This window comes from Asterias amurensis, chromosome 9, assembly GCF_032118995.1.
Source record: "Asterias amurensis chromosome 9, ASM3211899v1".
Lineage (NCBI taxonomy): Eukaryota > Metazoa > Echinodermata > Asteroidea > Forcipulatida > Asteriidae > Asterias > Asterias amurensis.
Genome location: NC_092656.1, coordinates 22,976,137 through 22,992,116, shown reverse-complemented (window position 1 = coordinate 22,992,116; position 15,980 = coordinate 22,976,137). Strand labels below are relative to the sequence as shown.

Here is a 15,980-nt window from a genome sequence, read left to right as displayed (position 1 = left end):
TTGTCTTCTGTTAATTTGCCTCAATTTATCTACGCCATACTGCCCCTTTAATGCCCGGAATGATCGTATTATGTGAAATATTAATCCAACTGGCGTCTTGCTGTCAACGACAGGACTTTACGCTTCATCACTTTCATGCCAGAGACTTCTTTCGCACTTAAAGAAGCAGTCACGCTCTCTATAGTTAAAAAACATCAAAAACGCTCAAATTCTTAAGGTTGCAGTTTTAATTGATGTTAAGTTAGACATCGTTGTGCTTGGTTTTACTATAAATGGAAGCGTGGCACATTATAACAAAAGAAAAAGACACAACAACAACAACATTGTTAATTGTCTGTTTCTTGAGAGGTATTGAGAACTTCTTATTAAATCTGTAAAAAGATTGCTTTGGGATTTTTTTCATTGAATGTCAGTATGTCACTCCCCAAAAATTTAATTTATGCTAGTACCCTTTAAATGCACTATGCAATTTTCAGTAATTATTGTTAAAGACCATTGCCTTACTTGGTGTATCCCAACATGTGCAGTGAAAATTTGGTCTCAACTGGTCATCGAAGATGAAAAAAAGAGTGAAAGGAAAAACACCCTTGTCGCATAAAATTTGTGCGCTTTCTTAGGCCTAATGTCTTGTATTATTCGGCTGAGAGTATACCTCCTTCTCAAACGTTACGTCAGAGGGAGCCGTTTCTCACAATGTTTTATACTATCAACATGTCTCCATTGCTTGTTACCAAGTAAGTTTTTATGCTAACAATTATTTTGAGTAGTTATCAATAGTCTCCATGCCTTTAAAAGAGTTAGTGATCGTGACTGAAGGATCTGCTGTATAGATGTAAATTATGCAAGACAGAGACCTCATCTACCGTTTCTAGACTCGTGTCAAGGCGGTCCCATTGAAGGCGCCTGTTTCGAGTTGAGCAACGTTAGGTGCAGTGGGTGATGTTGGTGGCGTCTGGCAAAAGGCAACGTACTAAGCACAGAAGGGGCACCATCAAACTGATAACGTAATCCACCGCGAGGGGGCGCACTTATTAGAAGCGACTAATCACAGCTTTCGTTCGAGGCAATTGTCTTTTTACATTGGGCTACAGGCAGAGTCCCACATTTCCAGAGAAGCCCTACTTCGCCGTTAAATGGAAAATGTCGAATGTCGCCAATGAAAATCAAGCAATTACTTCCTTTCAAATGTGATTTAGATAAACCTTGTTTAAACCATTTCTAGCTCCATGTTTAAAGCCACACTTTGTGGCGTGTTGCGGCTGTTTCTGTCACTGTGAACATAAGACATAAGAAAACTTTATTGATCTTCAAAAGAAGAAATTGCATTGCTCACACAAGTTTTAAAAAACACACCAAATGTGAAAATGAAACAACATGCAGATACAAAAATAGCACAAGATAACCGGACAGACGTCATCTTATAAACACACATAGTCTGTAAAACATTGAATACTAATTTGGCAGTTTGCATCGGGGATCAAGAATATTGATGTTTGATTTTACACATAATAAACGTATATGGGTACAACAACAAATTAATGTTGTACGATAGTTAAACGGGAAAAGGCAGAGCCAGCTCTTGCATGGAGGGCGCCCTCGCTGTGCAACCAAGACTAATACTCAAGTTCAAGGATTGCTCCTTGATCCCAGCGTATAAGACAGAGTAGTGGTGTAACAGACAAGGCCCACATGTCACAACTGATATAGTCCTGGCCATGGTCTACATTCCGCTCTAGTAGCCTAGTAGTTGTAAAGCATGACAGTTTTTTCCGAACCCGAAGTCTTCGGAAACCCCCAAAAATTTTCTGCGGTAGTAGAATACAGCATGTCTCTAAAAAAACAAACCCGCTCGCAAGGGAGACACAAACGATTGCAAACCAATACCAAACCATGCAAATCCTTAAATCGTACAATTGAAATTTTGTTTATTACTGGTGATCTGTGTAGGTTTATCCCCATCGGGCAGTCGTTTCATTAGATTTATGGTATTATTTTCTTGGGCTGGGTTGAGTTGGGTCAGGGGCGGATGGGGTGGGGCGACCGCGTCCTGCATGCACAGTTATTTTTCCGTTACCTTGATTGAATCGGTCTATTACGGATTCCGTAATCGCCGCCGCATGAATAACACAAAGTTATCGTGTACGTACACGATACATTCAAACTTATCAAGTACATACACGATAAGTTTGGATATATCGTGTACGTACCCAATAAGTTTGATTTGTCGCGATATGGGCTTATATCCCAATAATATTACTTACTGAGTACCTATCAATCAAACAGAGGCCGCAAAGTTGTGCATTTGTCCCGAAAAATAGGTTGTTAAGTGCTCTGCCTGTCTGGTCCGTATAAACAGCAACACTGCCCTATACATATGCTAATCAAACTATTTGTCAGTTCGATAAGCTATTGTGCAGTTTGTCGAGTTGTTTCGGCTTTGGGGTGAACTGTTGTTGACTTCGCTCTATGGCAAGGAGACCCTTGCATGCACACCCACACAATCCTGGCTTGATCATTGTATTCATTCATACACGTTTAGTTGTGTGGTTCTGGACAGGACACCGGGGCACACAAGGTCCATGACGAATGTTTGCAGGCGACATTAATGATCGTTAGAGTCAAAAGGAACCACTGCGTACCCTCTTGGCCCAAACATTTCCAATCCAATGGAGACATTATACAGATCGATACCGTTTTGTAATTGCTCTTCTACGACTTCTGACTGTCCCAAGGAGACAGATGATGGAATCTTGAAGACTGTGTGACCATCATAGAGAGTCATTAATGTTCTTCAAAACTCACTCCAGTGTGGTCACACCTTGTGGTAGTTTCTGGAGTTCCACAACAATAACAGGGTGAGTACATCCATGGTACATCATATAAGTCCGATGGTGTTTATAAAAGTGTTGATCCAACGGTTACTGACACAGGAGTCTGACCACCCTTGCCCCCACCTCACACATAATGAAAATTTGAGCACAATAGTAACTACACTCTTCGAAGTGTAAATGTGAATGCTGAACCAGAATCTATCAATTAAATTAACAGTGCAGCAATTCGCCCCATTCACCGTTGATGTGGATGTGACTTGGCCCTTGCTCTATGATGTGACGAGAGCATAATAAGCACCAGTCAGAATCTGAATCAGAAATACTTAGACCAAACTTCAAGTCTCAGCTTAGAAACAATATTAAAAATAAAATAAAAAAAAATACACAAATACTGTATTTGTTTAGTCCAATAAACCATGGAGGTGTTTAAACCATGTTCTAACAGCACTGAATTTTGTATGTTCGGGAAATAATGTAGTTATTGCTTAACACGTAATTTCCTTGAAATAAGAAAGCTATAAACTTTCATTTGTGACATCATGGTGACACCAAAGAAAAAAAAGGAGAAATTAGTTGATTTGTCGTTAAAACATTGGAATTGGTGACAAGCGGGGGCGGCTATTTTCAAATGTACTGAGAAATCGTACACGCCTTTCCTTAATTTTGTTATTCGGTCAAAAAATGCATAGACTGATTGCGAATAGTACATTTGAACAGTAGGCTTACTGTAATCGATTTAGTTCTTCGATCTCATTGAAGGATGCCACAAGGAATAAGGGTTCTTAACAAGAGGACTCTCACAAGCCCCACCCCTCTCTCTGTGTTACAACACTAGACAATGCTATGCCTATCACAAGCTAACTGAACACTATCTCACTTGACAATCAAGCCATATCCAGCAATTTGACCGTGATCTTTTAGTTGTGATGTGTGTCTTTCTGAAAAACATTGGTATGATTTAATCTGTCATGCTTGTGGCGTGTCATGGCCGAGCGGTTATGAGCACCGGACTCGAGCTGTGGCGTATCGATAAGCAAAGTGTTGGTTCGAGTTCCGGTTGATGGCACTTTTGTCCTTGAGCAGTTTACTTTATTAAGAAATTGCTTTGCCCTTCCGATGGGACATTAAGCCGTATGTCCCAATTGATTAGTATTAAAACACGTGTAAGTGTAGGGGTCTTGACGTCAAGACGGTAATTGTTGAGCGCGGTGTAGCTACGGGGACGGTACACTCACACTCGATCTCAGTGAGTGTGTGTGAGTCAGTCGCTGAGGCATAATTGGTTTTATGAAAAGTAATACATACTAAATACTGAAAAGCCCAATGAATTTTGACGGCTTTGATAATAGAAATCAAAGTTACATTCAGCTGTTAATAATCATACGTTTGGAATGTAACCTGGTTTAGATTTTATCCAACTGAGCTAGTCCGCAAGAAGAGGGCGTGCTTTTATTGCTCTCCGTGCTGCAGCACTGTTTGGATGTCAACACGTTCTTGATGGGCCGAGCTTGTTGGTTTTCAGAGGAACTTGACACAGCCACTATTGATAATTACTCAAAATGATGATAAGCATAACAACTTTCTTGGTAACAAGCAATGACAAACTGTTGATAGTATAAACTATTGTGAGCAACGGCTCCTTCTGAAGTAACGTATTTCGAAAGAGCTAATTTCTCACTCATATATTAAAAGTATTTTGTATAGCCCGAAGCCATTTTTTTAGACATCTGAAAGCAAACAAATGTACGCACCAAGTGTGTTTTTCCTTTAATACTCTTTTGCAACTTCAATGATCAATCGAGTCAGAATTTCCACAGATTTGTTAGTTTCTGCATATGTTGGTGTGACAATGAAGATGTTGTTAAGTCACTGTTTAATAAGGCACGGGGGAACTGGATTTAAAAATCTGTTAAATGAATCGTTTATATCTTAATCTGTAGGTTGGGCGGACAGAGTTCGGCCAATCAGAATTACGCTTAGCAAAATAGTTTTAACAATTTTAACAATACAGTTCAACAATAATAGTTGAACAATAATGTTGCTCATCAAGTGAGAAGACTGGTCGTTGACAAACATCTGTATTTAAAAAACTTTTGTTTACTTTGATTTTGTGTATCTTTACAGAGAGAGTCTACAAACTTTGTAAATCGATTATTCGAGATATTCGGATACTTGAATTGGCAATATGGCAAAGTCGATATCAACGCGGTTACTTGGACACTGCCTCGTCCTTTTGGCGATTACTCGAGTAACCGTTAACGGCTTCGAGTTCTACTGTCTGGACTCGATATCACAATGTGATTGCGACCAGACGAAACTGCACGTGGACTGCTCCAATATGGGTTTCAATGACGTACCCATTGCTGATATGCCAAACGACACCTCGTCATTTAGTTTTGGCGGGAACCACCTCGCTGTTCTATTTCAGGACACGTTTGTAAAATTTGAATCATTGTTGAGTCTTTCGTTATGTAATAACATCATTGGATTCATGGAATCTGGGAGTCTGGTTGGACCTTCGAATCTTAAGAGATTAGATTTGTCGGGCAACAGACTGTCAACATTCCCGTTAGCCTTGCGTGTCCTGACGTCATTAGAGGTTCTTAATTTGAGCGGGAATGCTCTGGCTTACTTGTCCGCAGACGACTTTCAGTACTTCCCACAACTGGAATTCCTGAGGCTTGAAAACAATGCGATATACTCTATCCCCGGGACGATCTTTGAACCATTGCCTAATCTCAGACTCCTGTACTTGAGCGGGAACTTGCTAAGCACAGACCCTATTGGCTGGTTCAAAACATGCACGGTTCTCACCCATCTGAGTCTGTCGTACAATTCGCTACCTTTGACCTCCAGTGTTGAGGACTGGTTTGAGGTCAGTTCGAATATCCCTCTGGAGGAGTTACAGCTTGTTGGCAACGGCATGGAAGCTGTTCAAGAGGAGACTTTCAGGAGCTGTGTTAATCTGAAGGAGCTGCATCTTGATTTCAATCTTATAGAAACAATCGAAAACGGCAGCTTTAATGACTTGGAACAGCTTCAAAATTTAACCCTCGGCTCAAATCATCTGACTGAGTTACCAGATGGCCTGTTTCAGACCACAGAGGGCGTTTTAACCCTTACTTTGGAAGGGAACGCTCTGTCCGAGTTGCCATCTGTCTTATTTGATGGATTGAGCCAGATGACCGAGCTGAATTTGGCGGGAAATCGGTTGGTAAATGTATTCACCACTTCGTGCGTTGAAGACAGGAACACTGTGGTTTCTTGCGTTTCCAGCTCACCATACTTGCCCGCATTGACTAGCCTGTATCTAGAAGGAAACTTGTTAGCCTCTGTGCCCGATGTTGCTAACTTCAAAAATTTGGTATTGCTCGATCTAAGTAATAATGTCTTGACACACATTGCAGAGTATGCCTTCAATGGAACATCAATGAAACAGATTCATCTCCACGATAACCTGCTGTCGACGATATCACTCGAAAACTTCCAGCATTTGCCTGATTTGGAGCAAGTGACGATCTCCGGTAACGAATGGGACTGCAACTGTTCTCTTCATTGGTTAGTCGACCCAGAGGCGGATAAGATCGTCTGGAAGGAGGCTCTATTCAATGACATTATCTGCTCCACGCCCAATATTGCCAAGTACCTGGACCTACCAACCTTGTACCTCTACCGTCAGTCTTTCCGAGACAACGGGCCGTTCGCTTCGTGTAAGGTGGTGGATTGGGTAACTATCGTCGTCATCATTGTAACTTGGTTCGTAGTCGGGGGTCTTGCATTGATATGTTACCTCCGGCATACGGTTAGCTATAGAAAAGGGTACCACAGCCGGACTGTGAGGAAGAAGGTTAAGCTGCCGGAGAAACCAGCGTCAAGTCCGCTCCCAATCGCCGCTTTCCTGAACGCTGGTTCCACGATTGATGAGCTGGATAGAAGCACAGCCACTGACATTACTTATGTTGCGAGTCCAAGCAGGACTGAGAGCCGTATTAATGAACAATCTAAAGACAAACCAACCATTACTCCGATAGAAGTTGACACGCGAGAAGTCCCAACATCTAAAACAATCAAATCTCCGAAATTGTCTGTTGCGGACACACCAGTCTAAACTTCAAAGTGAGTTAGTTTAATTTACTCAGTTCGGTACCCGCTGCCAAAACATAGGAGTCGAACTGCCTCTAGCTACCGGGTAATCTCAGTCTAGTTGGTAAGACACTGCTCTAGAATTACAAGGGTCGTGGGTTCGAATCCCACCTGATTAATATGCCTGTGATATTGTTTTCACAGGACTCGGGAAAGTACTGAGTATACAGTGCCAACACACATCGGTGTATGGGTTAAAACCAAAATTATTACCCCAGCTTTTGCAGTTTTCATTGTTGTGACTGGTGCCCCACTCAAAAGAATTTTGCCAAGCTGCATTTTATGTTTGATAGCTAAATGAATTTGGGCTCAGACCAGTAACCTTTTGGCATATTGCACCCGAGCGGTTTAAGCGCAATGGGTTCAAGCTTTGCCTTGTGTTTCTTACCGGCAGAGTCTGGGTTCGAGTCTCGGTCGTGACACTTTTCTCTTTGAGCTACTCAATTGTTTTGCCCTTTGAATTAGACATGAAGTCGTAGGTCACGTGTTCTAGGATTGGTAGTACTTACATAGTTAAATACTTATCGTGGAAGGGTAGGGACAAACCCCAACCCGGTGTTTATCGTACAACATAGCAGAACGGTCGTCAACCTTTTTGATGGAAAACAAAACCCGGAAAAACAGAATTTGTGTATAATAAATGTGGTTGGAAAAACTTTAACTGAATGATATCCGTCGAATTCGTATGGTTTTCTTTTTACTTCGCCATTTTGTGAAGTTTGCTTTACATCATCGATTGTGTTAGTTCACAAAGCAAAAGGAAACTATTACATTTCAAGGTAATTATTACAAGCACCCTTTGTCTTAAATGCAAAGTGGCTAACATACTATTTTAAAACTGTATTCTTAAAGATCTTTGTACAGTAAAAAGAGAAATTCTGCACATATGAGAGTCTAAATACTGCGTGTTTTATATACGTACATGTACAGGTAGTTTGTTAACTCCACAATATAGTCTTGTCATGTCACAAAAGCTACGTGACGGTCGCATGATTTGTTTTAATATTGATTTCAATCTTCACAAAGTAGTTTTTAAAATGTTTACATTTTGACATTGCGCTCCTCAACCATAACATGGTGTATATATTTTTTGATGCAAATGAAAACTACTACTGATAAGGTCATCACCACATTCATGTTTTTTTTTCGGCACAGAGCGGTAATGTTTTTAACATGGTGAGAGTGTTGACTAAACACACACTCAAATTTGTGTTTAATATATTTTGTACTATATCCTGTACATTTCACTTGCCTTAGAATTCCAAGTTATCTTAGAATAAAAAAATGAAATGATTAAATTTCTGATAATTGAAAAAGTTTGTTTTCTGTCAGTCTTCTGCGTGTGTGCTTTTAGTTCATTGGTCTTGAAGTGTTAGGTTATTTCATGGTTGTCTGTATTATGCGCATGATGTGCAATCGTGTCCTTCAACAGTCGTAATTTGGCTACGTCTCTGTCTTCATTCTGCAAAATGATCAGCAATATTTTAATGATTTCCAAGTATCTTTATTTGGACCCCTGTATTCCAAACTGACGGTCGGAAGCAAAGCAGCTGGTACAGCTTGGGCGGGGGGGGGGGGGGGGGGAGACCTCTCATCACAATCAATGGGGATGCACCACTCAAAGAGAAGCAGGCATGCTCGGAGCCTCATTAATCATCACATTTTATGTGAATTAAACGTTTTAGTTGTTATGGATCGTTGCACAAAATGGTCCACTAATATTGGGCCCCTTGGGTCTGTTGTTAGGGATGAGCTAAACGGCTGATTAACTATTTGTATGTTGTATAAATATAAAAGAGAAATTTTGTTTAGTATTATTCGGTTTGTTTTCAAGAAGCGGAGAGACTTTATAATATTTTAGCAGTCGGCAAAATAGGGCCAAATGCCGGGGCACTTGAAACCAATGAAAACAATGGAAAAAATAGGGTTTTTAAAAAATTATTTTATAGGAGTTGAGGCTTGCCTCGCGATTTTGAGGCTTTGCTCAAGATTTCCTCTACACTTTATTCAGAGTAATGCACCCCACACAATAAAACCACTTAAAAACGGCTGTCACAGCGCCCTCTGCGGACAGAATATGTTCATTTAAAACCACATGTGAGGATCGAGGCTGAACATGTAAGGATCTTGTTCAATATTTAAAACAAAATGAATAAATAAATAACAATAACTACATAAAAAATGCTTGTCGATTTGAAAGCGTATCTTTAATAAACATGCTAGTCAACAAGACCAAGACTTTTTATTTGTTTTTACGGATGCGAAGAAACTTAAATGCTATTTGAAAACATTTTACACATAGTGCTTTTATTCGACATTGACTCTTTATGCCTAATAAAGGCACTGTTGGGTAAAATTTTTTCAAATAGTGTTTACGTTTCTTCACATCCGTAAAAACAAATAGCTCAAAGCGAGAAGCACTCCCATATGATACAAAAATTAATGTAGACAATAATAGAAATCTACTTGTTGACTTACGGGATAAACTCATTTGTTGGTTTTAAGACTGTGGACGCTAATGGTAATTGTCAAAGACCAGTAATTCTCACTTGGTGTGTCTAAATAATTTTTAGCATAAAAACTTACGTGGTTACAAGTAATGGAGAGCTTTTAATAGGTTAAAACATTGTAAGAAACGGCTCCCTCTGAAGTAACATAGTTTTCAAGTAATATTTTCCACGAATTTGATTTCGAGACCTCAGGTTTAGAATTTGAGGTCTCGAAATCAAGCATCTAAAAGCACACAACTTCTTGTGTCAGGGGTAATTGTTCTTTCATTATTATCTCGCAACTTCGACGACCAAAGGAGTTCAAATTTTCACAGGTTTGTTATTTTATATATTTGTTGAGATACGCCAAGTGCGAAGACTGGTCTTTGACAATTACCGATAGTGGTGTCCAATGTCTTTAAGTAGAACCATCCTAACTGTATAATTGTCTCAGTTTGTACGCTGGGACGTCAAGGTTTTTGTTTTGTAGGAAGGTCTTCACACAAATTCATTTGGTTTAAGTATCTCAATTAAAATACAGTTATAGATGTTCACTATTGTACGATCGTTGTTAATAAATAATGTACTTCTTATGAGCACCGTTTTCTACTTAAAGAATGTCACATCGGCGTGACGTCATTGTACAGAGTGCCTTGCTGATAGTACAGTATGAAATGATAGATCCTGCGGGTGAATCGAACATGTAGGGTGAGACACGCATGGTTAACCTTGCATAGACATATCAGTTGTACCATTTTTATGGCGTGGTTTAAAGGATATGTCTGCCTTTTTTTGAAGGGACACATTGCCTTAAAATTTATCGAAATATTGCTGTTTATATTTATTTCTGAGGGTCTATCCCTTTAAAATAAGGGACGTACATGTGTATACGCACTAAAGCACAACGTCTTGTTATAGTGAGCAGTGAAAAAACCCATAAACTTTCCTCTGGTAATACAACCAGTGGAACTATAGAGGCCGCCATTTTGTAGAGGCAATGGAATTCATAACTATAGCTTTTGGTACGACCGAAAAACCCACTTCAAAGCTAAAGTCGCCCTTTAAATATCGTTTGCCTTTGTTTGATGTCACATCTCTAGACTAGTGAAAGACGGAAGATTTAAGGTGATATTTTTTCTGATGTAACCGTTTTAACGCTGAAATTTATCCACACTTAAAACTTGTAACCGATTATCAACGTTTGCTCTGAGAGGATACGTTTTTTATGGTGTTTACAATACCATCTTTTTGTAATGTTTACAAAGCAATGTTTACTCACAAAACGTAAAGGGTAGACAAACAAAAACTGATCGTGTGTGCGATTAAATCCGTACGATCCCTCATGATGGGGGCGTTCGCTTAGCTTCCCTGGGTCGACCCTTGACTGCCCCTGGTCCGTTCGAATAGCTTCGACGTCATTCCATGGGCTTACCCGGGTCAACCGCCAGTGCCCTGCTTGTGGAGTGTGGGTCACTCGGGGCTGGCCCCAAGTGCATGACGTCATTGCGAGAGCTATGAGTGGTCGTTCCAGGGGCACCGCGAGCACCGCGGGGTAGACACAGGAAAGCTAAATGAACGCACACACAGTAGATTGGGCCCTGTCTTATTAGCACGGGGATACAGACAGATACCTGCTACTCAGATATCCAGTGATTCCATTGGGCTTTGGATACAATGCTATCATTGGATGAACGTGCAGTGACATGAGCTTTCCATAAATGCCCAAATAGTTTACTCCTATCACGTCCACAATAGACTTTGAATGCGTATCTATGTGAAATTAATGAAGGTCAAAGGTGGATGTACACGCCGGCTGGAGGCCGATCTCTGGCGTTATTCACAAGCCTTGAAGTGTGACGTCAGATGTTGAGGCTATACACATTAATGATGCGTCACTGCTTTCTCTATCCTCGATCCCTCACCAGATCAACCCCGCATCCAGAAGTATTTTTAGTTACAGGACGACACCTCCCTCGATTTCAACACAGAAACAGGGCCCAATTTCATGGCTCTGCTTACCGCGGAATTCTGCGCGTACGTATCATATAATTGTGTGCTGCAAGGGTTGCGTAAGCACAGAAAACTGTCGTAAGCATAGCCATGAAATTGGGCCCAGTTCGTAACCCATGATAATTTATGCTGTTGAGAGTCTAACGACGGATGGTGTCACGGTTCTTATGTCACTAACCGTTTCAAGTTGCTGGTATAACTTGTTCGTGATGAATTTGTAATATGAATTTGTAATAATATGAATAATATAATATGCCCATTGCAGTTGATGCAAACGAACGTCATCGCATGCGTGCATGGCGGCACACTTGTGGACAAGTCGTTTATGGTCTCGTGCGGTGAGATAGTCGAGTTGCAGCGGTGCTCTCCGCGCGAACTGCTGGTTGCGCGACTACTGCGCCCAGTTCTTAACCCATGATAATTTATAACAATGCACAGCCCTTGAATGTTGCCTTAAAAACATGATGGCAGCAAACGAGAAGGATGAATGATTGACTCGCAAGAGGCCTGTTTTCTCCAAAGTTCAATGCCCTGATGGGAAGTCAAGTCATTAATGTCACAGACCAGGGCACAATTTCACAGAGCTGCTAAGCATTAACATAATGCTTTATAGCATGAAATTTCTTTCTTGATGAAAACAGGATTACCGACACCAAAAATGTCCACGTGATTTTCAGGATAAGCAAACAACAGCTGAATACTAGAAACAATCATAGGGAAAATTGTTTGATAATGCTGCTTTAATAATGGAAGAAATGTCATGCTAAGTAATATTGTTATGCTTGTCAGCTCTATAGATTTGGGCCCAGCACTTAATGCCTACCAAAGAAGGGGGTCCATGGATCGATTTCACAAAGAACTAGTCCTAAACTTAGGACTAGTATAGGACTAGTCCTATAAGAAATTAAAAACTTAAAGGAACATTACATAATTTGTTTTGCTAGCAAAACAGTTGCTGGCAGTGTAAACACTTTAATCCTGTGGAAGTTCGAGATCGATCGGCTATCTGGGTCACGAGAGAACGTTGAAAAAACGATGACAAATTTGCAATGCATCGATGCCAAAACAAAACTGAATAAAAGGCTCCCTGAGCGATAGACTCAAACGCGAAATTATATTATTTATTTGTCATCAATTAATATGAAATATCAGACAGAAATAATTATTTCAAGGGATGTTTACTACTATCATCATTATTAGACCGTGTAAGTTTTTTGTAAATCTGTGATCTTCACGATATTTGCTTCTTACCAATTCTGTAACGTTCCTAAATTAGGGCGAGTTAAGACCAGTCCTAAACTATTTGTGAAATTTACCCAAGTCTCAGAGGACAACCAACTTCATTTCAATGTTATATAAATCATACATAGATCATTGTAATTTAAAGTGTTTCAACAATAAACACAAAAAGACACTCCGCAAATAAACATTCGGTACAGCGTGGACGACTAATGTGCTCGATAATTAGATGACAAGGAGATTTAATTATCTTTATTATAATAAAATGGCTATAAAATTTGTTATAACTAATGTCATCTGTTAGCGAAAGTTCACTGACGTCATTGAGATATTCAAGCAGTATCCATTCCATTATTTATGTTAAAATTGTAGGGGGAACATCTGTCGAATTAATAAACCCAATGTAAATTCAAATTTTACACTTAAAATGATATCTCGATGTTTAAAGACCACATATTTACTAAAAATGACTGGGAAAACCTATGATATTCTAATGAAATTTCAAGAACAAAAGTTCCTTGAAGATTTATTATCAAGAACTGCAAATTAAGCTTCCTGAGAGGACTGTTCTCTCAGGGAAAACTACCATCTTCTATACATTGTTAATGGACCTGATCGTATTTCACTGAAAGAAGGGTAGAACTATACTTTTGGTTTTGCCGTTGCTATTTTGGTTTTGCCGTGACAGTTCTGGGCCACCGTATACGTCAGCCGTTATCCAACAATAATAGAAAGGTTATGAAACGTTTTGTAAAAAATGAGCTTCCAGATAGAACCTAGTCCCACGATATAGTACTTTGGCTTTTAATTACAATAGGCTTAGATGTGTGGAAATACGTGCAGTCATTTTTCAAGTTGTAAACAACTCATCGCAATCGTACGATTTCGATGACGTGTGCTCAGAATCAGCGTAACGAATTTGTAAACGGGAAAGGGGCGCAAGCAATATTTAATATTGTGTTTCATGAAAACTTTGGTCAAAGTTTGATCGGTTACTGCCATTTTTAAAGTCATTATAATTATCATCATCCTCATCGGGCTGCAATTTGTTTGTGTACATTAAAGTTGCCACTGTCGTAGTGCTTTTCAATGGGGATTTTTTTTTCTTCGATTCAAAACACGGGAATCCTTATAGAAACAAAAACAGGAATGGAAATTCACAACCGTCTGGTTGTACAGATCCATTGTGGCTTAAGCCCTCCCCATGAAATTTCCATTAGTATCTCATTACCCAATAAGTCTTTATGGTAATTAAATTCTGCATGGGATTCATGAGCCGTTCGTTTGAGGTAGTTCTTACTAGACAAAATGTAACAGTAATGCAGTATTTTTTTTCGTTTGGGGTAGTTCTAACCAGACAAAATGCTCCCTCTTCGCCACGCACATATTGGTCTGGTAACAAGACTACATTTTTCAGAACGTAGTGAAAATGGTATAATAATAAATGTCAAATTTGCATCGGGGATCAAGAATATTAATTTTTTTTTACCCATATACTGACGTATGTTAGCACTGTATACTCAATACTACCCCAATTACTGTGAACAAATATCACAGACATATTACTCGGGTGGGATTCGAACCCACGACCCTTGCAACTATAGAGCAGTATCGTACCAACTACTGAGATTGTGTGTTAGCACTGTATACTCAGAACTTGAGTAGTGAAAATGAGTTCGGTATTGATGGGGATTAGTTAAAAAAACTAGTGCCGACCAAACACCAAGTCTATCCATAGATCTTGAAGCGTATCTCTTCAAAGAGACAGGCTACTACACACAGTTTGTTGACTATAGCTCATTCTGTTTGTGTACATGTTCACACTAGTCCGAGCTCAGGCGAGACAGTATTACCCAAAACTTTTCTTTGGGAGCAACACGCTCTACCGAATTTTTGTATACAAAGAGGCTTTGCCATTTTGTGTGCATGGCAAGGTCGAGTCAATTATTTTTTTATTTTTTTTTTTAAAACACTTTTGTGATATTGTTTGCTTTGTAAGCCACAGTCGACATGAATGCTTTTGAATCAGATCGAGTTGTCAACCCTTTTAAACTCTCACGAACACCAACTTTAGAAAGTGCAAGTTTCGTGTGACGCAGCAGCGTGCTTCAATGCATCATGTGTCTCCCCTTTTCGTCCCGTTTTACACCCATTATCCCCTCTTTCTCATTCTCAACAAGTGTACACAGTTTTCTAGTGCCGTTGAAAAGGGCCTGTCACACAATGGTGTTTCGCTTGAACGTATGCCAACATATGCGAATTATCGAAAGTACGTTGGTGTTCGCTGATAAAGGTTAGGGGTAAGTTGGGGATACGTCTGTGATACGCTGTTATAGTTTTGAACACGTCGAGCCCGCGATTTATTTTTTAGCATGTTCTAAAAAAATTGCGTAGAAGTGTTTCATATGTTCTGGTTAAGTTGCCCGTAAGTTCGTGGTACGTTAGGTTTACGCTGTGCTCCATGGTCAGAGGTACACTTGGTAATACAAACGTTCTTGGTTATACATCAGCTTTCGATAGAATCAAGCATTTTCAGAATAATTTCACTTCCAAGAAGTTTGGTTAGGGAAAAACATATCACACATTTTGAATCTGAGAAATGTTACTGTCAGATACGTATCTCAAATTGTGTATTCCCAATTAGGGGTTGTTCTTTGTGCACGGACGTAACCGTTCCAGATTTTCGGATCCATGTATATCTCAAAAAACTACCGACTATTACGTCATAGGCAAACATTTCACTGGTCTAAAAAGTGCAATGGAATAAAACATCGATAGGTTTAAAAATTATGAATAATAAAAAACATTGATAATTTATCGTTTTTCAAAACGTGTCCATTTTGTCCAACAGTCATAGTACTAAAACAATGGGTCGACGAATTGTGCTTTATTGTTAGTGTTGTTGCATGTTTGGTATTTAACTAAAATACATTGCTGGTCGCCTATAAACTCTCTGTAAAAGAGTGAAAAAGCATTCTTTGAAGAGCCAAATGAAGGACAGCTCTGTTTCGAGTGGTCTTCCACTCTTTTATAATGAAGTTTGCATCATTTTGAGTGATTTTTTACTCTGTCCTGGAGTGAAACTCATTTAAAGGAGTGAAATAACCACGACTCTTTACGAGGAGCCATATAAAGGACAGCTCGAAAAGTAAAGAGTGGTGTTTTTTACTCTATTACATTTAGAAAGACAGTACACTGTACAAATAAATACAAACTGATTTGCATATTGATTTGCTTATTTTCAGTTTATAATCGACTGTTAGTTAGC

At 39.5% G+C, this 15,980-nt stretch overlaps 1 protein-coding gene across 1 annotated transcript; it reads left to right on the top strand.

The window, feature by feature from the left end:
• Positions 1-2,463: 2,463 nt before the first annotated feature.
• Positions 2,464-8,188, top strand: LOC139942313 (uncharacterized). Its single transcript, XM_071939133.1, has 2 exons — positions 2,464-2,855; positions 4,956-8,188. Exon 2 carries the CDS (start codon positions 5,017-5,019, stop codon positions 6,937-6,939), a length of 1,923 nt encoding a protein of 640 aa, XP_071795234.1. The 5' UTR covers positions 2,464-2,855; positions 4,956-5,016; the 3' UTR covers positions 6,940-8,188.
• Positions 8,189-15,980: the final 7,792 nt, after the last annotated feature.

What these genes read in the sequence shown, in the direction of transcription:
- LOC139942313 (XM_071939133.1), top strand. Translation starts at nt 5,017, where the DNA reads ATGGCAAAGTCGATATCAACGCGGTTACTTGGACACTGCCTCGTCCTT.